Below are 14,471 nucleotides of genomic sequence, written 5' to 3' on the forward strand. Positions count from 1 at the left end.
AAGACTACTGTGGGACTGTTTTATCATGGCAACGTCAACAGCCTCACAAGTACCAGGACTGCATCGAATATCGGATCAGACTGTTCAAAATCGACTAAGAGCAGCCGGTATTCTAGCCAGGAGACCCGTGCGGCGTAATATCCTGATGCCGTATCACCTCTGTGAACAACTGCAGTGTTGTCGTCAGAGAGTCACGTGGCCTCAAGCAAGATGGAGACGTGTTCTGTTCACAGACGAGTCCCATTTTCTACTGAGACGTGCTGATGGACATGCCCGTGTGTACCGACATTATAACGAACGTTACGCTGAAAATTGTGTTCCGCAAGTGAATCGTTTTGGAGGGGGAAGCGTCATGGTGTGGGGAGGCATTCATCACCGGGTCCGGACAGCACTAATGTGAGTGGATGGTGCTCTGGATGGTCTACGCTACCGAGGCGAGATCCTGCAGCGCCACGTTGTCCCTTTAATCAAAGTCAATGGCAGCATCTTTCAGCAGGACAACGCCAGACCACATGTTGCATGTGTTTGCACAGAGTTTCTGCATCAGAACAATGTGCCTATGCTACCCTGGCCTACCCGCTCACCAGACTTGTTCCATATTGAACATCTGTGGGACGTGCTGGATCGTCCGCAACAGACACTTCAGGATCTGTTTGTGGTGCTAGAGCAGGAGTGGCAGAACATCCCCTGGGCTGTTATTCGGACTTTGATCGCGTCTATGAGCTGTTGCTGCCATGAGGGGATAGCAGCTTGAGGAGGCCATAATCGTTACTGACTTTCCACCTACCCCAGACGTCTTTGCACCTGTCTTTGTTAATTGCATATTGTACAGCAATAATTTACCAATACATTCCACTATTTATAATATTTATGTAATCTATACTTGAAAAATAAGTTGCAATCCTGATGTATACTTTAATTCTTTGAAGAGTATATAACCGTCCACAGATGTTCAATCTGGTTGGGGTTGGATTCCGACAAGTCCTGGTCTATGGCCCTAGGGAAGGACGCTAGAGCAAGAGTGGTTTCAGACTGGCGTATTTCAGACTCTATGAATCTGATATGGGTATCTGGCTTGGAAGACCCCGTCATGAGACGCAGCTTGTTGTCCAATACATGAACTCCGTCAGCTACATCAAAAGAGTGAACTGGGCGCTATAAATGATAGCGTGAAGGAAGTCTTAGCAATATACTCGTCCAGCAGCAAGGTGAGAATGGGTCTGGAGGCAGATTCTGCATTTCTAATCTTCATCAGGGCCTGGAGATGGCACAACAGAGGCCAAGTGATCCACTGATTGATAATCACCACCCTTGTAGCCGCTAGCCCATACTAGAGCCAAAAACAAGCGGGAAAACATTATAATATGTGATGTCATGGCTTCCGGGTCACGTGCGTGACTGTGTGAGGATACTGCCAGACAACTGGTTGGAACAACATCTTCAGCAGCTGGACCTCTGACAGATCGTCTTTCTGTCAATAAACAGCAGTAAATGCAGAATAAGTTAAAAAATTAACATGTTTACAATTGTTTATATACAACACCTGTTGTTTGTTCAACAGTTTCTTGAGTTGCAGTTCTGCCTCGCGCCAATGGAAATTCTGGTGAAACACAGATCTACTCTCAGCTCTTTTCCCCCTCAAATCTGGTCTGGTCCAACTGCTGAAGATAAATAACACTTTTGAAAACAAATAATATGTACTTCTAAAATACTAACAATTTCAGTTCCTGACATCAAGATATAATTGATAAATTAAAAATGTAGGTTTTATCTTTAACTTAACATGCTTAACATACAGACTACAGATTACATTTTAGTGAGGCAAATGAATATATCATACTAACTTAAATGGTATGCAAAGCCTACCCTTTAAACAGTTATTGTGAGTTTCATTTGGGGGTTTCCTTTGACAAGGCGCCTGTTGAATAGGTTCGCCTGCAGCATTGAGAGCTTTAATAGAATTTATTAGAATATAAATATATATATTTTCAAGGCACATAAAATTATAATCATGATAATGACACATATTATAATAATTTTACCTAAGTTACCCTATTGTAACCTTCTTCTTTTCAATAATTTTTTCAATAGTCCACACAACAAAATAAATCAAACTAGTCACCGATCAACTGTTTCTGCATGCATTTCAACACCATCCTCATTGTACGTATGATGATTACCAGATCAATATTGAAAATTATACCAACCCTTCAGCCTTTGACTGAGAGCACAGAAGTGAGTGAAAAGTGAAAACTTACCTCAATTTAAGTGTAAGGTTAGTGTCCAGTTTGACTTGATCTGAGGCTTCTTGACAACACTGCAACTGCTTTGAAAGGAATACACATGCTATTCATGACACCTAACTCTAGTGTTTTTATTATTTGTAACATGTCATGGTTTTCTAAGTAACAACACTAGCATGTATCGATGATGACTAGCCGGGCTCTCTCCAATATATTACTGCTTTTGCTATAGCAGTGAAACATTGTTTGTCACCGGAAGTACTAAAAGAACGTAATGTTTCACGTAGTCAGTCACCTACTTATGGGTCCTATTTTACCTGAAGTGAATAATACCTTTAGAAGCATCACATCCAAGCCAGACCTCACCATAATTACCGTTCAATAACCCCTATACATGAGGGGATGTCTACTGAAATATAATTCACAAACATTCTAAACCATGAAGACACCATGAATGGTGTTTCACTTCAATGTGTTTGAATTGGACAGATGGCCAAAAAGAAGGATGGACAGACATGCAGCCCTTGCCGTTCCTCTTTCTTCAACACTTGAAAGGTGATAATATTGTATGAATACTACCTGTACTTGATATATCCAGTATTTGAGAAGTCAATCTCTCTGATCAGCAAGTCCATCTGGTTCTGTGGAGACAATGACAAACATACTGTGAGAAGGATGACTTCTTAGGATGACCCTAACACACCATTTGTACATGGAAAGCATTCTTTTTGTTTCTAGCTCAATTATATATAGGCTATCTCCCTGTAATACACACACTGTTGATTATCATATTGTCCAAGGAGCCTTGCTAGGAAGGCCTTTGTGAGTATAATGTTGTTTTACGTCGAATGAGGAGAAATAAGGAGATGGGATTCTTCGTGTTGTGTAAGTGTAAAGTGTTTGTTTTCCCAACAGGTTTGTGCTTTGTGGAAACTTGGGTTATTTGTTTCTTTCCAAATGAGAATGCTGATACAATGTTCAGTTTAAGAAATATGTTTTGATCGGAGAACATGGTATTTATATTTATCATATACTTCAGTGTGAAATGTAACAAATGTTACGTTTGGTATAACGTACACTTTCTTTGCAAAGTACAGATTCTCATACTTTTTTTCAGTGTGAAAGACTGAGTTTTCTGAAGTTGAGAAAAGTGTTTTGTTCATTGCAGTGAACATAACACTTGATATTTCACTGCAGTGAACATAACACTTGATATTTCACTGCAGTGAACATAACACTTGATATTTCACTGCAGTGAACATAACACTTGATATTTCACTGCAGTGAACATAACAATTTGACAGAACCATTGTTACACAAGAGCTACCTCCCTTGTTAGTGTCTGGCCTGTACCCAAACTGCTGACTTCCATTTTACATTAGTTCTACCTTGATAAGGCAAAATAATGACAGAGGTCATTAATGGAGTTCATATCGCTTCTTGACGTTTGTTATTCTCTTGAAAATGTTTCGCTAAAAACTGTTCATTTTTCATTTAACTCATCAATCGAGACTATTCATTTCATAAAGCACCATTTTCGTTACACTATCATCATGTATTCCTTCACTTCAAACAGTGGTTGATTTTGTATATTTAATCATATCCAAATGAATGATAAAGAATTTTTCTGACCTTAAATATTTGTTATTACTTTTGTATGTATTTCTTAATGATTTGCAAACTCTGAACTACTTTATAAGTGGTGAAACGTCCCTGCAAGTATGGTAGGGAGAATTTACATTTCACAGTTTAATACACTCAGTAACAAAAGTTTAGCAACACCCAAATCTTGAGCATTAATTGAAAATGAGAAAATGTCAGAAACGGACTATGGTACTGACTTCGGATGGAAGAACCCGCGTATGACGACGACGTGGAGAGAGATTTGACCCTAATAACGTCATTCAACATGATCGATATGGTGGAGGAAGTGTAATGGTTTGGTGAGGAATCCATTGGGGTTGCAAAACAGACCTCATTGTGCTGAACAACACTCTGACTGCCCAACGGTACTGCGATCAGGGGCTAACGCCAGTGGTTCTACCGTTCATAAGAGCTCACCCTGGACACATCTTCCAACAAGACAATGCGCGCCCCCACACAGCTCAACTGACTCAGAATCTGTTGCAACAACACAACGTTGACGTCCTTGAATGGCAGGCTAGATCTCCAGATCTTGCTTCCATTGAACACACATGGGATATCCTTGGGAGACGTTTAAGAAGGAACCATCCTAACGTCAACAACATTCGTGACCTTGGCCTTGCCCTCCAACGAGCATGGGCAACCATCACTCTTGGTGAGATCAGGAAGCTCATTAGAGGAATGCGTAAACGTTGTGTGGCGGTACAACAGGCCGGTGGGCGTCACACTCGCTACTGAGGGATAGCAACAGTCATGTGTGAAAATGGTCAACAAACCCCCTGTCCTTTGAGTGACTTTTCCTAATCTCTCCTGAAAAATATTTCCAGTAGACAAATACACAAAAAGTATAAAATATGATAAATTGCATCTCAGCCAAGGTCACCTGACATAAATATAAACAACAGTAATTCATCAGTGACATACTTGCACATCTCGTTCAGGATGGCAGACAGTCGATGTACAATACAAAGGGGATTAATTATTGGGATTAGCATTTTATAAATCATCTTGTGACAGGGCAAACGTGATATTTTCACTCGGGGCTATTCTGATGGGCTAAACAGAGGTTGTCATTTTCAGTAGGCATATTCAAATAATTATATCTACGATTATAGGTTACAAAATGCAAAGTTGAGGGTACTATAATATTGAAAGGATAGAAAACATCTAGAAATCTACAAAGAGAATGTATTTTAAGTTTTGGTGAGAACAGAGAGTTTGGAATTTGGCGCTTTTCTATATACAACTGGGACATCTTATCTTTTGTGTCCCAATGAGGGAACGCGTTGAAGAGTGGATTGTACCGTAGACGAAGAAAGACAACACATGCTCTACCAAGGTCCTTGACTCAGGTTGACCTGCCCGACACATGGAAGACAACAACAGATGGTCAGCGCTTCCTCTGACATATCACTATATGGATGGTATGTTCTACTCGTCTCCAGCCCTCTGGGATCAGCTGTATGTAATCCATGGACTCATTGGCACCAAGATGACCCAGTTAGTCTTCTGTCTTCTGCCTAACCGTCAACGTGAAACCTATGTTCGCCTCTTTGACAGATTGAAGGTATAGTTGTCCAAGAAGTCACCAACCATCCCTTTTGCACCAGAAACCATCCAGACAGACTTTGGAGCAGCAGCTATCCGAGCAGTAGAGGATTCATTCCCGAACACAGACCCCCGCGGGCGTTTCTTTCACTATACCCAGTCCATTTGGAAGAAGGTATACACATGTTATTATATAATATTATTACACATTACATATTATATTTTATATATTTTTTAAACATGAATATTAATTTTAACATTTTATGAATATTAAATGTAAATATGTTATTATTTTCACTTAGGTCCAGCAGCTTGAGATGGTGAACCAATACCGAGACAACCCAGAAGTCAACCAGTGGGATTGCCACTCTTCCCTCTCCGACAAGTCCAGGTTCAAGCCATCAATTTGGAACCACAGTGACAACACAGGTCCAAGGACAAACAATCATCTAGAAGGATGGCACAGTCACCTCAACAAGATGGTCAAGCATGCCCATCCAAACATCTTCGCCTTGATCCGAGTGTTGCAGCAACTGGAGAAGACTGAGAGAAACAAACTGGTACAGTTCCAGCAAGGTGCGTGCCCCCCTCCTCGCAAACGAATCTATACTGAACAACAAAAGTTCCTGTGACACTGAATAAGATTTAATGCAAAGTTATGTTTTTTACCCAATCTGAAACAATTTCGGTTAGCAACAGATGAAAGACTCCTATAAGTGTTCAAATGGTTTAATATGCCATACTGACTTCAGAAAATGCGTGATTTCATAAAAAACATGAACATGCCAAATTGTCAATTTACAAATCAATAGCGTGTGTCCACCTCTGGTTGCGATGCAAGCAACACATCTTCGTCTCATGGAATGGACCATGCGTCGCACAAAGTCCTGTGGGATATCTGTCCATATTTGCTGGAGCATGTTTCGAAGTTCCTGGAGTGTCTGTGGAACACGTGGTTGATGTCGAAGGCGCCAATCCATCTCATTCCACATGTGCTCGATTGGTGAGAGATCAGGGGAGCAAGCCGGCCAGGGGATGACATTCATGTTGTTTTGTTGAAGAGAATATTGAACAAGTCGAGCAATATGAGGCCGGGCATTGTCATGTTGAAAGGTAATGCCTGGGCCATGATGACTCAAAAACGGTAGAACAACAGGGCCGATGATCTAGTCACGGTAGTGCTGTCCATTGAGATTTCCCTCTACCACTATCAAACGGGTCCTCTGTCTTGCTGTAATCCCATACCATACCATAACGCTGCTGCCCCCCACCGATCTTCTTCCATGACACAATGATTGACATAACGTTCACCTCGACGTCGGTACACTTGAATCCGTCAATCGCTGTGGTTGCGGTGAAAACGAGACTTGTCAGTGAATAGAACTTGTCCCTGCTGCATGGCCGTCCAGCGTCGACGCTGTCTGCACCACTGTAGACATGCTTGACGGTGGTTTCCTGTCAAAATGGGATGTCTGGTGGGTCTTCTGGCGACAATCCCTGCACATCTGAGGCAATGACATATGGTTTGTGAAGATCGAAAGCCAGGGATGCTTCTTGCAGTCACTGTTGCTGGCTGGAATCGATTTCGTCGGTGTGTTGTTCGAATCCAAGTTGTCTTGTCGATTATTGGTTACGCGTGGCCTGCCACTCCGAGGATGGTCTCAGACTGCATTTGTCTGTTGCCAACGTTGCCATATACACCAAATGGTGTTTCTGTGGACGTTAAATTGTCTTGCAACATCCCGTTGACTCGATCCTGCTTCAAGCATACCAATGGCTTGCAGACGCTCATTTTCGGACAGGCGTGGCAATGTTGAATAATTGCGTAATTTTGTTGTTTTTCGGAGTGGTTGTTATCAGCATGATGCTAAACAATGCATATGGAAACCTGTGAACACATGTTTTTATATCCAGTCTTGGGTAGTGAAATGCATGGGGTTTGCATAAAAGTCAACTTTTGCATGGAATGCATACTTTTCTGTAGCAGTTGCGTTTTGGTGACTTGATTCCATACATGTACTATAATATCGAAAACCAAACTTTACTTGTTTGTAAAATACACTAAAATATTGGTGTCACAGGAACTATTGTTATTGAGTGTATGTTGAACTTGACCAGAGACTGCAGAGACTGAAAGATCAGCTATCAAATGGACAGAAAAGCCCCCTTGAATTCCTTGATGCTGCTGGTCACATCATTAAGCATGACTGAGTGAAAGACATGATCAATGGAGAGTGACAAGTTATTCATGTGCTATTGTAATGAGTAAGATATGATGTTGAGAAAAGAGTGGACATTTAATCAATATTTATTATTTTCTGATGCAGTGATGTGCTATTTTGATGAGTGAGACATGGTCATATCAAGTGATGTCTTGATGTCATGATTTGTAATGTTTTTCTTGTTGCAAAGTATAAATAAAATTGTTATCACTTATCAAGGATTTTTTTCTCAGTTCGACATTTGCCCTACCAGATTCACTGTCTTGCAACACCCCTATATATTTAAAATGGACCAGCTCACAGGGGATTTCCTGAAAATGTATAAAAATGGGTTTTTCAGATTAAAAACGATGTTTTATTGGTCTGTTTTCAGTCGTACAAATGGGTATCTCTCATACCCTCACGTCTAGTCACACGTTTAAGAGGAAGCCAGAAGCTGGAATGTAAACATTAAACTTGTTTCCGTCCGGTTGCGCACGCACCTCCCTATGACATGTCACAAATCTCGAAGAATAAGCCATCAAGCAGGACTGGACTTAATTACTTCCCTGTGGAGATGGCTGGGTGGGAACGTACGACTGAAAACAGACCAATAAAACATTGTTTTTAATCTGAAAAACCCATGTTTTAGTCTGTTTTCAGTCGTACAAATGGGTAGAATTTGACGGAACACTGGAAGGAGGGTCGGGAAAGTAATCAGGCAGTGACCACTTTCACGTCGAATGTACCAAGTTCCTCACCCCTGTAGTGACAATAGAACATTCGACCAGGTGCACGGACGAGACAAGTTGTTTATCACGAACTCACAGCATGGTTAATGCTCTTCGACACACAACTAATTATCGATGCGACAGGCCAACTGCATGCGTCAGTTGAACTGCGATCGAAGTGTGGTCGACGAATAGTTTAGTTACAGAGCAACTCGCAGTATACAAGGTAACTAAAACAGCATGTTTAATGCTCCTCGACTCACAACTAATTATCGAAGCGACAGGACAACTGCACACGTCAGTTGAATTGCGATCGAAGTGTGGTTGTCGTATAATTTAGTTACCTTGACTACGGCGAGTTGTTCTGTAACTAAAATAGCATGGTTAATGCTCTTCGACACACAACTAATTATCGATGCGACAGGACAACTGCACACGTCAGGTGAACCCGGATCGAAGTGAGGTTGGCGCATAATTTAGTTACAGAGCAACTCGCAGTATACAAGGTAACTAAAAAATACGAGCAGTACTATAAAGTATGGGAAGACGATGCATACACCGAATAACCATGATAAAAAGCAGAAGTACTGCACGCAACAAAAAACCATAAGAATGCGTACATTCACCAACAGCTTTTATTGTAACCTGTTATATGTCACGAAGTGTCGGGCAAAAACTCCAAAGTGAATAAAACACAAATTCACTGTCTTTTCTGAGAGATCTGTTGTGCCACCACGAGTGGACCAAACTGTTTGAGTCCTTCAACATCTCCTGTGGAGATATCTCTAAGATAATGCGAAGCAAACACTGAAGTAGATCTCCAAAAACAGCCCTCCATAATAGCTTGTAGCGAACAATTACTGTGGAGTGCTAATGTTGAAGCGATGGCTCGAACTTCGTGCGGATGAGAGGAGGTGGGAGGTGCGAGTCCTTGTGCCTCGTAAGCTCTGAGAATTACCGCTCTCAACCAAAAGGAGAGAGTATTACGTGTAATCTCTTTCTTTGCATTGGCTGAGAGCGGTATGAACAGCCGTCGAAAATGTTGTCGTCGCTGTTCAGAACGCTGCAGGTAAATACGAAGCGCACGAACTGGGCACAGGGTGAGATCAGCGTGATCTTGAGGGCCCATAATGGCAGACAAGGAAGGAATGTGGAACATTCTCGGATCTTGGCCAGGAAGTTGATTTTTCGCTAAAAAATCCCATCTGAGACCAAGATGGACGTTGCCATGGTTACGCTGATCGAACGTAATCCGACCGACTTCAATGGCATGTATTTCCGAAATTCTCGCAGCCGTAGCCAGCGAGAGAAGGAAAGACGTTTTCTGAGAAAATAAGTCGAACGCGACCTGATCGAGAGGCTCGTAAGCCTGACTAGACAGGTTGCGCAAAACGACATCGAGGTCCCAGGTCGGCGGTCGGAATTTACGTGACTGATCTTTAACCATGAAGGCACGTAGAATCTTCTGCAACTCCGGTACTTTAGTGAGCTTGTCGCCCATAGGAGACGGCACCACTGAAGCCAAAGCTGCCAGATATGTCGAGATTGTCGACCCTTTCAGACGCCGAGATGACCGGGGAGAGACTAGGAACTCCGCCACCTGTGGTGGGGTCGCTACCGCCAGGTTGAAGCCATGAGACCTGGCGAAAATGGAGAAAGTGGTCCACTTGTCATCGTACAGCTTACGAGTCGTAACTGGGTGTGCCGATGAGACAAGCGCTGCCGCTTTATCCGAATAGCCTTTCTTCATTAACGAGGTCTTAAGCAAACCCAGGCGTGAAGCTGGAAGTTCTTTATCCCGGGATGCAAGTCGTCGGTGTGAGGATGAAGAAGGAGGTCGTCTCGATCTGGCAACGGGAACGGTGGTTGATCGATGATCTGAAGAAGTTCCGGGAACCACGGTCTGGCCGACCAATAAGGCGCGACCAAAAGCAGACGTAGGTTGGCCGTTTGACGAACTTCCACCAGTATCGATGGTAACAGCACCGTTGGCGGAAACGCGTAAGCGTCTAGGCCCTCCCACGATATCGCTAGAGCGTCGTGGTCCCATGCCCGTGGGTCTGGAACCGGCGACACAAATCGAAGGAGGCGGTAGTTGTACCGGGTTGCAAAGAGATCTACTTGGGGCAACCAGAGTCGATCTGTCAGCAGATGAAAGACTGTCGGATGGATCATCCACTCCGTGGGAGACGGCCTCGATGGTCTCAACAGGGCGTCGGCTATCACATTCTTGGCCCCCGGGATGTGACGGGCGCGTACGCCCATGTCCAAGTCGTCGACGAGGGCGAAGAACCTGAATGTCCGGTCCAGAAGGGCCACCGACCGAGTCGTTCCCTGTTTGTTGACGCAGTGGACGACTGTGGAGTTGTCCGACTCTATCATCAGCCGTTTCCGACGGAGTCGAAGTTTCCAAAACTCGACCGCCCGAATCACTGCTTCCATCTCGAGGCAGTTGATGTGGAGGACCTTTTCTACTGGCGACCACAGCCCGGCTGCTTGGTCGTCCCCGAAGTGCGCTCCCCAGCCTCCCGCGTCTACGAATAGGTGTAGTATGAATGGAGGCTCGCTCATAAAGACGCCTTTGCAAACATTCGACAGCTGGAGCCACCACTCCAGATGACAACGTAGCTGCGCCGGAAGTGGAACCAGGAGATTGGGAAACTCCAGGTGGGGGTACAGCAATCTCTGCAGCGGATGAAGTTGAAGAGGACCTCGGCGAGTCAGGTCTTGGGCCGATGTCAACAGACTGAGGACTTCCTGCCACGTGTGCACCGACGCCAGGGCATGTAGAAGTCTCTGAACGCTGCTGACAATCTTGTCCCAACGGTCTTGAGGTACCATGACCAGATTGACTCCCGTCTGGAAGCGTATCCCGATGTACTGTAGATCCCGAGTTGGTACCAAGTCCAACTTTTGAAGGTTGACGATCAACCCGAGGTACCGTAGTAGACTCAGGGTGGTCGCTAACTCTTCTTGAAGGGCTTCTGTGAATTGGTGAGCTTGGAGCCCGTCGTCTAGGTAGAAGGCGACCCTGATCGCCTGCCGATCGAGCCATTCTACGACCGTCTTCATGATCCGTGTGAAAATGCACGGGGCTGTGGAAATTCCAAACGGGAGGGCCGCCCACTGGTAATGAATACCTTGGTATTCGAATCAGAGGTACTTCTGGAACTCGGAAGCTATTGGTACATGTAGATACGCTTCCTGAAGGTCTATCGAGACGAGGAAGTCGTTCGGTAATATCATCCGACGAAGAGAGCTGAGGGATATCATGGTGAATGTGTCGGGTTGATGGAGGTATGTTGCGTTGAACTTTTTGAGATTGAAAATAAGCTGCATCTTTGTGGAGTTTTTCTTGGGTACTAGAAAGATGGGCGAGTAGTACCCCGGCGATGGTGCCGATGTCCCTAGGTGAAGTACGGCTGCCTTTTCCACCAACAAATCGATGGCCTCCGTCAGCCGATCTGTTGGTGGAATGTGGAATGTCGGGGATGACGGCAGTGGTGGCGTCGATCTCAGGCGTGGGGCGTAGCCTGTTGTCAAAATGTTCTGAACGTAAGGGTCGTTGAGGAAAACCCACTTGTGGGCATAGTGATGAAGTCTCCCCCCTAGCGGTAGCTCGTCTAAAACTAGTGTCACCGGGGGAGACTCCAACCACGGCGACGGCGGGGGAAGGGACCTCACTTCCTCCCCCGCTGGCACTTTCCCCCTCTGGGATACTTGGAAAAGGAGACCTGGCGACCTTTCCTGTCGGAATCTCTCTTGCGGGACGGCTGTTGAGGCACGTCCCTACGGAAGGCCCGTTGCACATTCTCGTTTCGGTAACGTCGTCGTGGGGCGTTCAAAACCGGTGGCCGTCTGGACAGGTTGTGTGAAGCCGAAATGATGATGCCACGCTCGGCTTGACAGGGGGACTTGTCCAGAACGTCGTTGGTACGACCGTCAAACATCTGTTGCGATGACCACGGGGCCCGTAGGAGTGACCTGCCATGACGATCAGGTAGGTCAGTGCTGTCGATGTAACCATGGCGACGTGCCGTAGTAATCTGGCCAGTTACATATCGGGACTGGGCGAGGACGTCCGAGGTCCACCGTTGCATACAGGTGAGGACCGATGGCACTGTCCTGCCGTCCTCGTCCTGGGGTTCTTTCTCCTCACTGATAGGGCCTCTATCGTTGTCGACAGCATAGCAAGCGGTTGTAGCTGGTGACGAGCAGCAGTGTCCATGGATTCCAAATGCCTGTCTTCTACAAGAATTTTGGAGGGCACTGGTTTCTTGAAGAGTAGCCCCCAATCCAAATCCCTAGTCATGGGTGACGAAAACGGCATGCCATAGATCGGGTAACGAGATCGACCAGGCGGCTTGCAGAAGCTCTGTCCAGGCAGAGCAGAGGCAAAGTTCTGGTCCATATCATGAGCCATGGCTCTGAAGACAATGGGAGGAGAAAACTGAAGAGACTGCGGTGTATCTCCGACCTTAAAGCCCGCACGCGTCGGTTTGTCATCGTCTTGTGATAACTCAGGTAGAAAGTTAGATAGCCAAGCAAACAACTCAATGTCTTTGGGAGGCCTAGGAGGGCTGTCGTCACAATCCATCGTCGACGTCGATTGTGGAGGCGTAGATGAAGGAGCTGGTGTACTAGTTGACGGGCAATGGACCCCCGACGTAGTCGAATCCTTCTTGGTCGACGCCGTCGAGGCGAGGACCGCCGCCGTGATCTGGGCTAGTGAGACGAGGTCGTCGTTCTGTCACTATCTTCACTACGACGCTGAACTCCCCAAAACTCCCTGCGAGAACGTCGCACGTCCCTGTGGGGACAAGGGCTACAATCTCAAACTGTAGAAGTACTACGATCCCCATCGTTATCGTCCGAATCGTACCTACGACGACCACGATGGCGATGGACGCCCTCGTGTCGTGTACTGTCTCTCGACGAGGCACTGGACCTGTCGTCCTGACTTAATCGGGAACGACTTCTATGTCCACTGTCGTCCCGCACGACGTCCCTATCATCGTTGGAAGAACGAGATACGGACCAACTGGGGACCGTAGTCCCCTCATGGTCTTCGTCACCACCCGGTCCCGTCGTAACAGGGGAGGTTGAGTGACGCTCGATCAACCGATTGACGAAGATCAGTCGTGCGGGTAGTATCATCAGCAGGCGAACGGTCACGTGACTTGTCGAAAACAGAAGTTGACTGAGGCGGGTCTTTACCAACTGATTTCTTAGGTGTGGCCGACCCGCCACCCCCAGGCCCTGATGTGGAGGGTGCAGAGTCCAAGGATCCAACGGATGACCTTCTCTGCTTGTAGCGCTGGTCAGCGGCCCGCTTCGCCAACGCACGAAGATACAAGTTAAAGTTTATTGAAGACAAGTTCTCACATTCTTTACAACGTTTATCCCACGAACACGTTGAAAACCCGTCCTTAATGATGCAGGAAGGACAATACTTGTGAGGGTCCACTTTAGACAGTTTTCGTTGACACGAGGCACAAATGCCCGACATATTGCCACGTGTAGAATCACTGTCAAACAGCGAAACACGCGTTGAACACAACAATGGATTACCAAGGATTACATTCCAGGAGTCTATAGGTAAGACATATTATTATTATTACTTTATTAGAACAACTGTAGATAAGCGATAAGCACTAGTAGAATCCAAACTAGCAGTCTACCGCGAAAGACTTTCTCGAGCGACCAGCTCAGAGGCGCGCTGAGAGATTTGTGACATGTCATAGGGAGGTGCGTGCGCAACCGGACGGAAACAAGTTTAATGTTTACATTCCAGCTTCTGGCTTCCTCTTAAACATGTGACTAGACGTGAGGGTATGAGAGATACCCATTTGTACGACTAAAAACAGACTAAAACATATATTATACAATCCATGTAGAGGAGTTTTAGAAGTTAAACCAACTACACTCTCCTGCTAAATTGAAAAATGCTGCTGAAAGCTGAACGTGCTCGAGGTAATGCATGGTCTGAAGAGGAGACTGAGAGGTCTGAAGTGTATGCCAGTCATTTACATTACATAAACAGGGCCAGCTTGACGGTGCAAGTGCTACAGATATAGTCATATAGTCACAGCCATGAAGGACAG

General features: G+C 45.4%; 1 protein-coding gene across 1 annotated transcript in view; it reads right to left on the minus strand.

The window, feature by feature from the left end:
* Positions 1-14,471, minus strand: part of LOC139445621 (leucine-rich repeat-containing protein 74A-like) — a 582,304-nt gene that overhangs the window by 52,908 nt on the left and 514,925 nt on the right. Inside the window, exon 15 of the mRNA XM_071226790.1 lies at positions 2,823-2,884. Coding sequence (XP_071082891.1) covers positions 2,823-2,884 — 62 coding nt within the window. The remainder of the gene's footprint in view (positions 1-2,822; positions 2,885-14,471) is intronic.

This window comes from Haliotis cracherodii, unplaced genomic scaffold, assembly GCF_022045235.1.
Source record: "Haliotis cracherodii isolate W230 unplaced genomic scaffold, xgHalCrac1.p SCAF_6, whole genome shotgun sequence".
Taxonomy (NCBI): Eukaryota; Metazoa; Mollusca; class Gastropoda; order Lepetellida; family Haliotidae; genus Haliotis; species Haliotis cracherodii.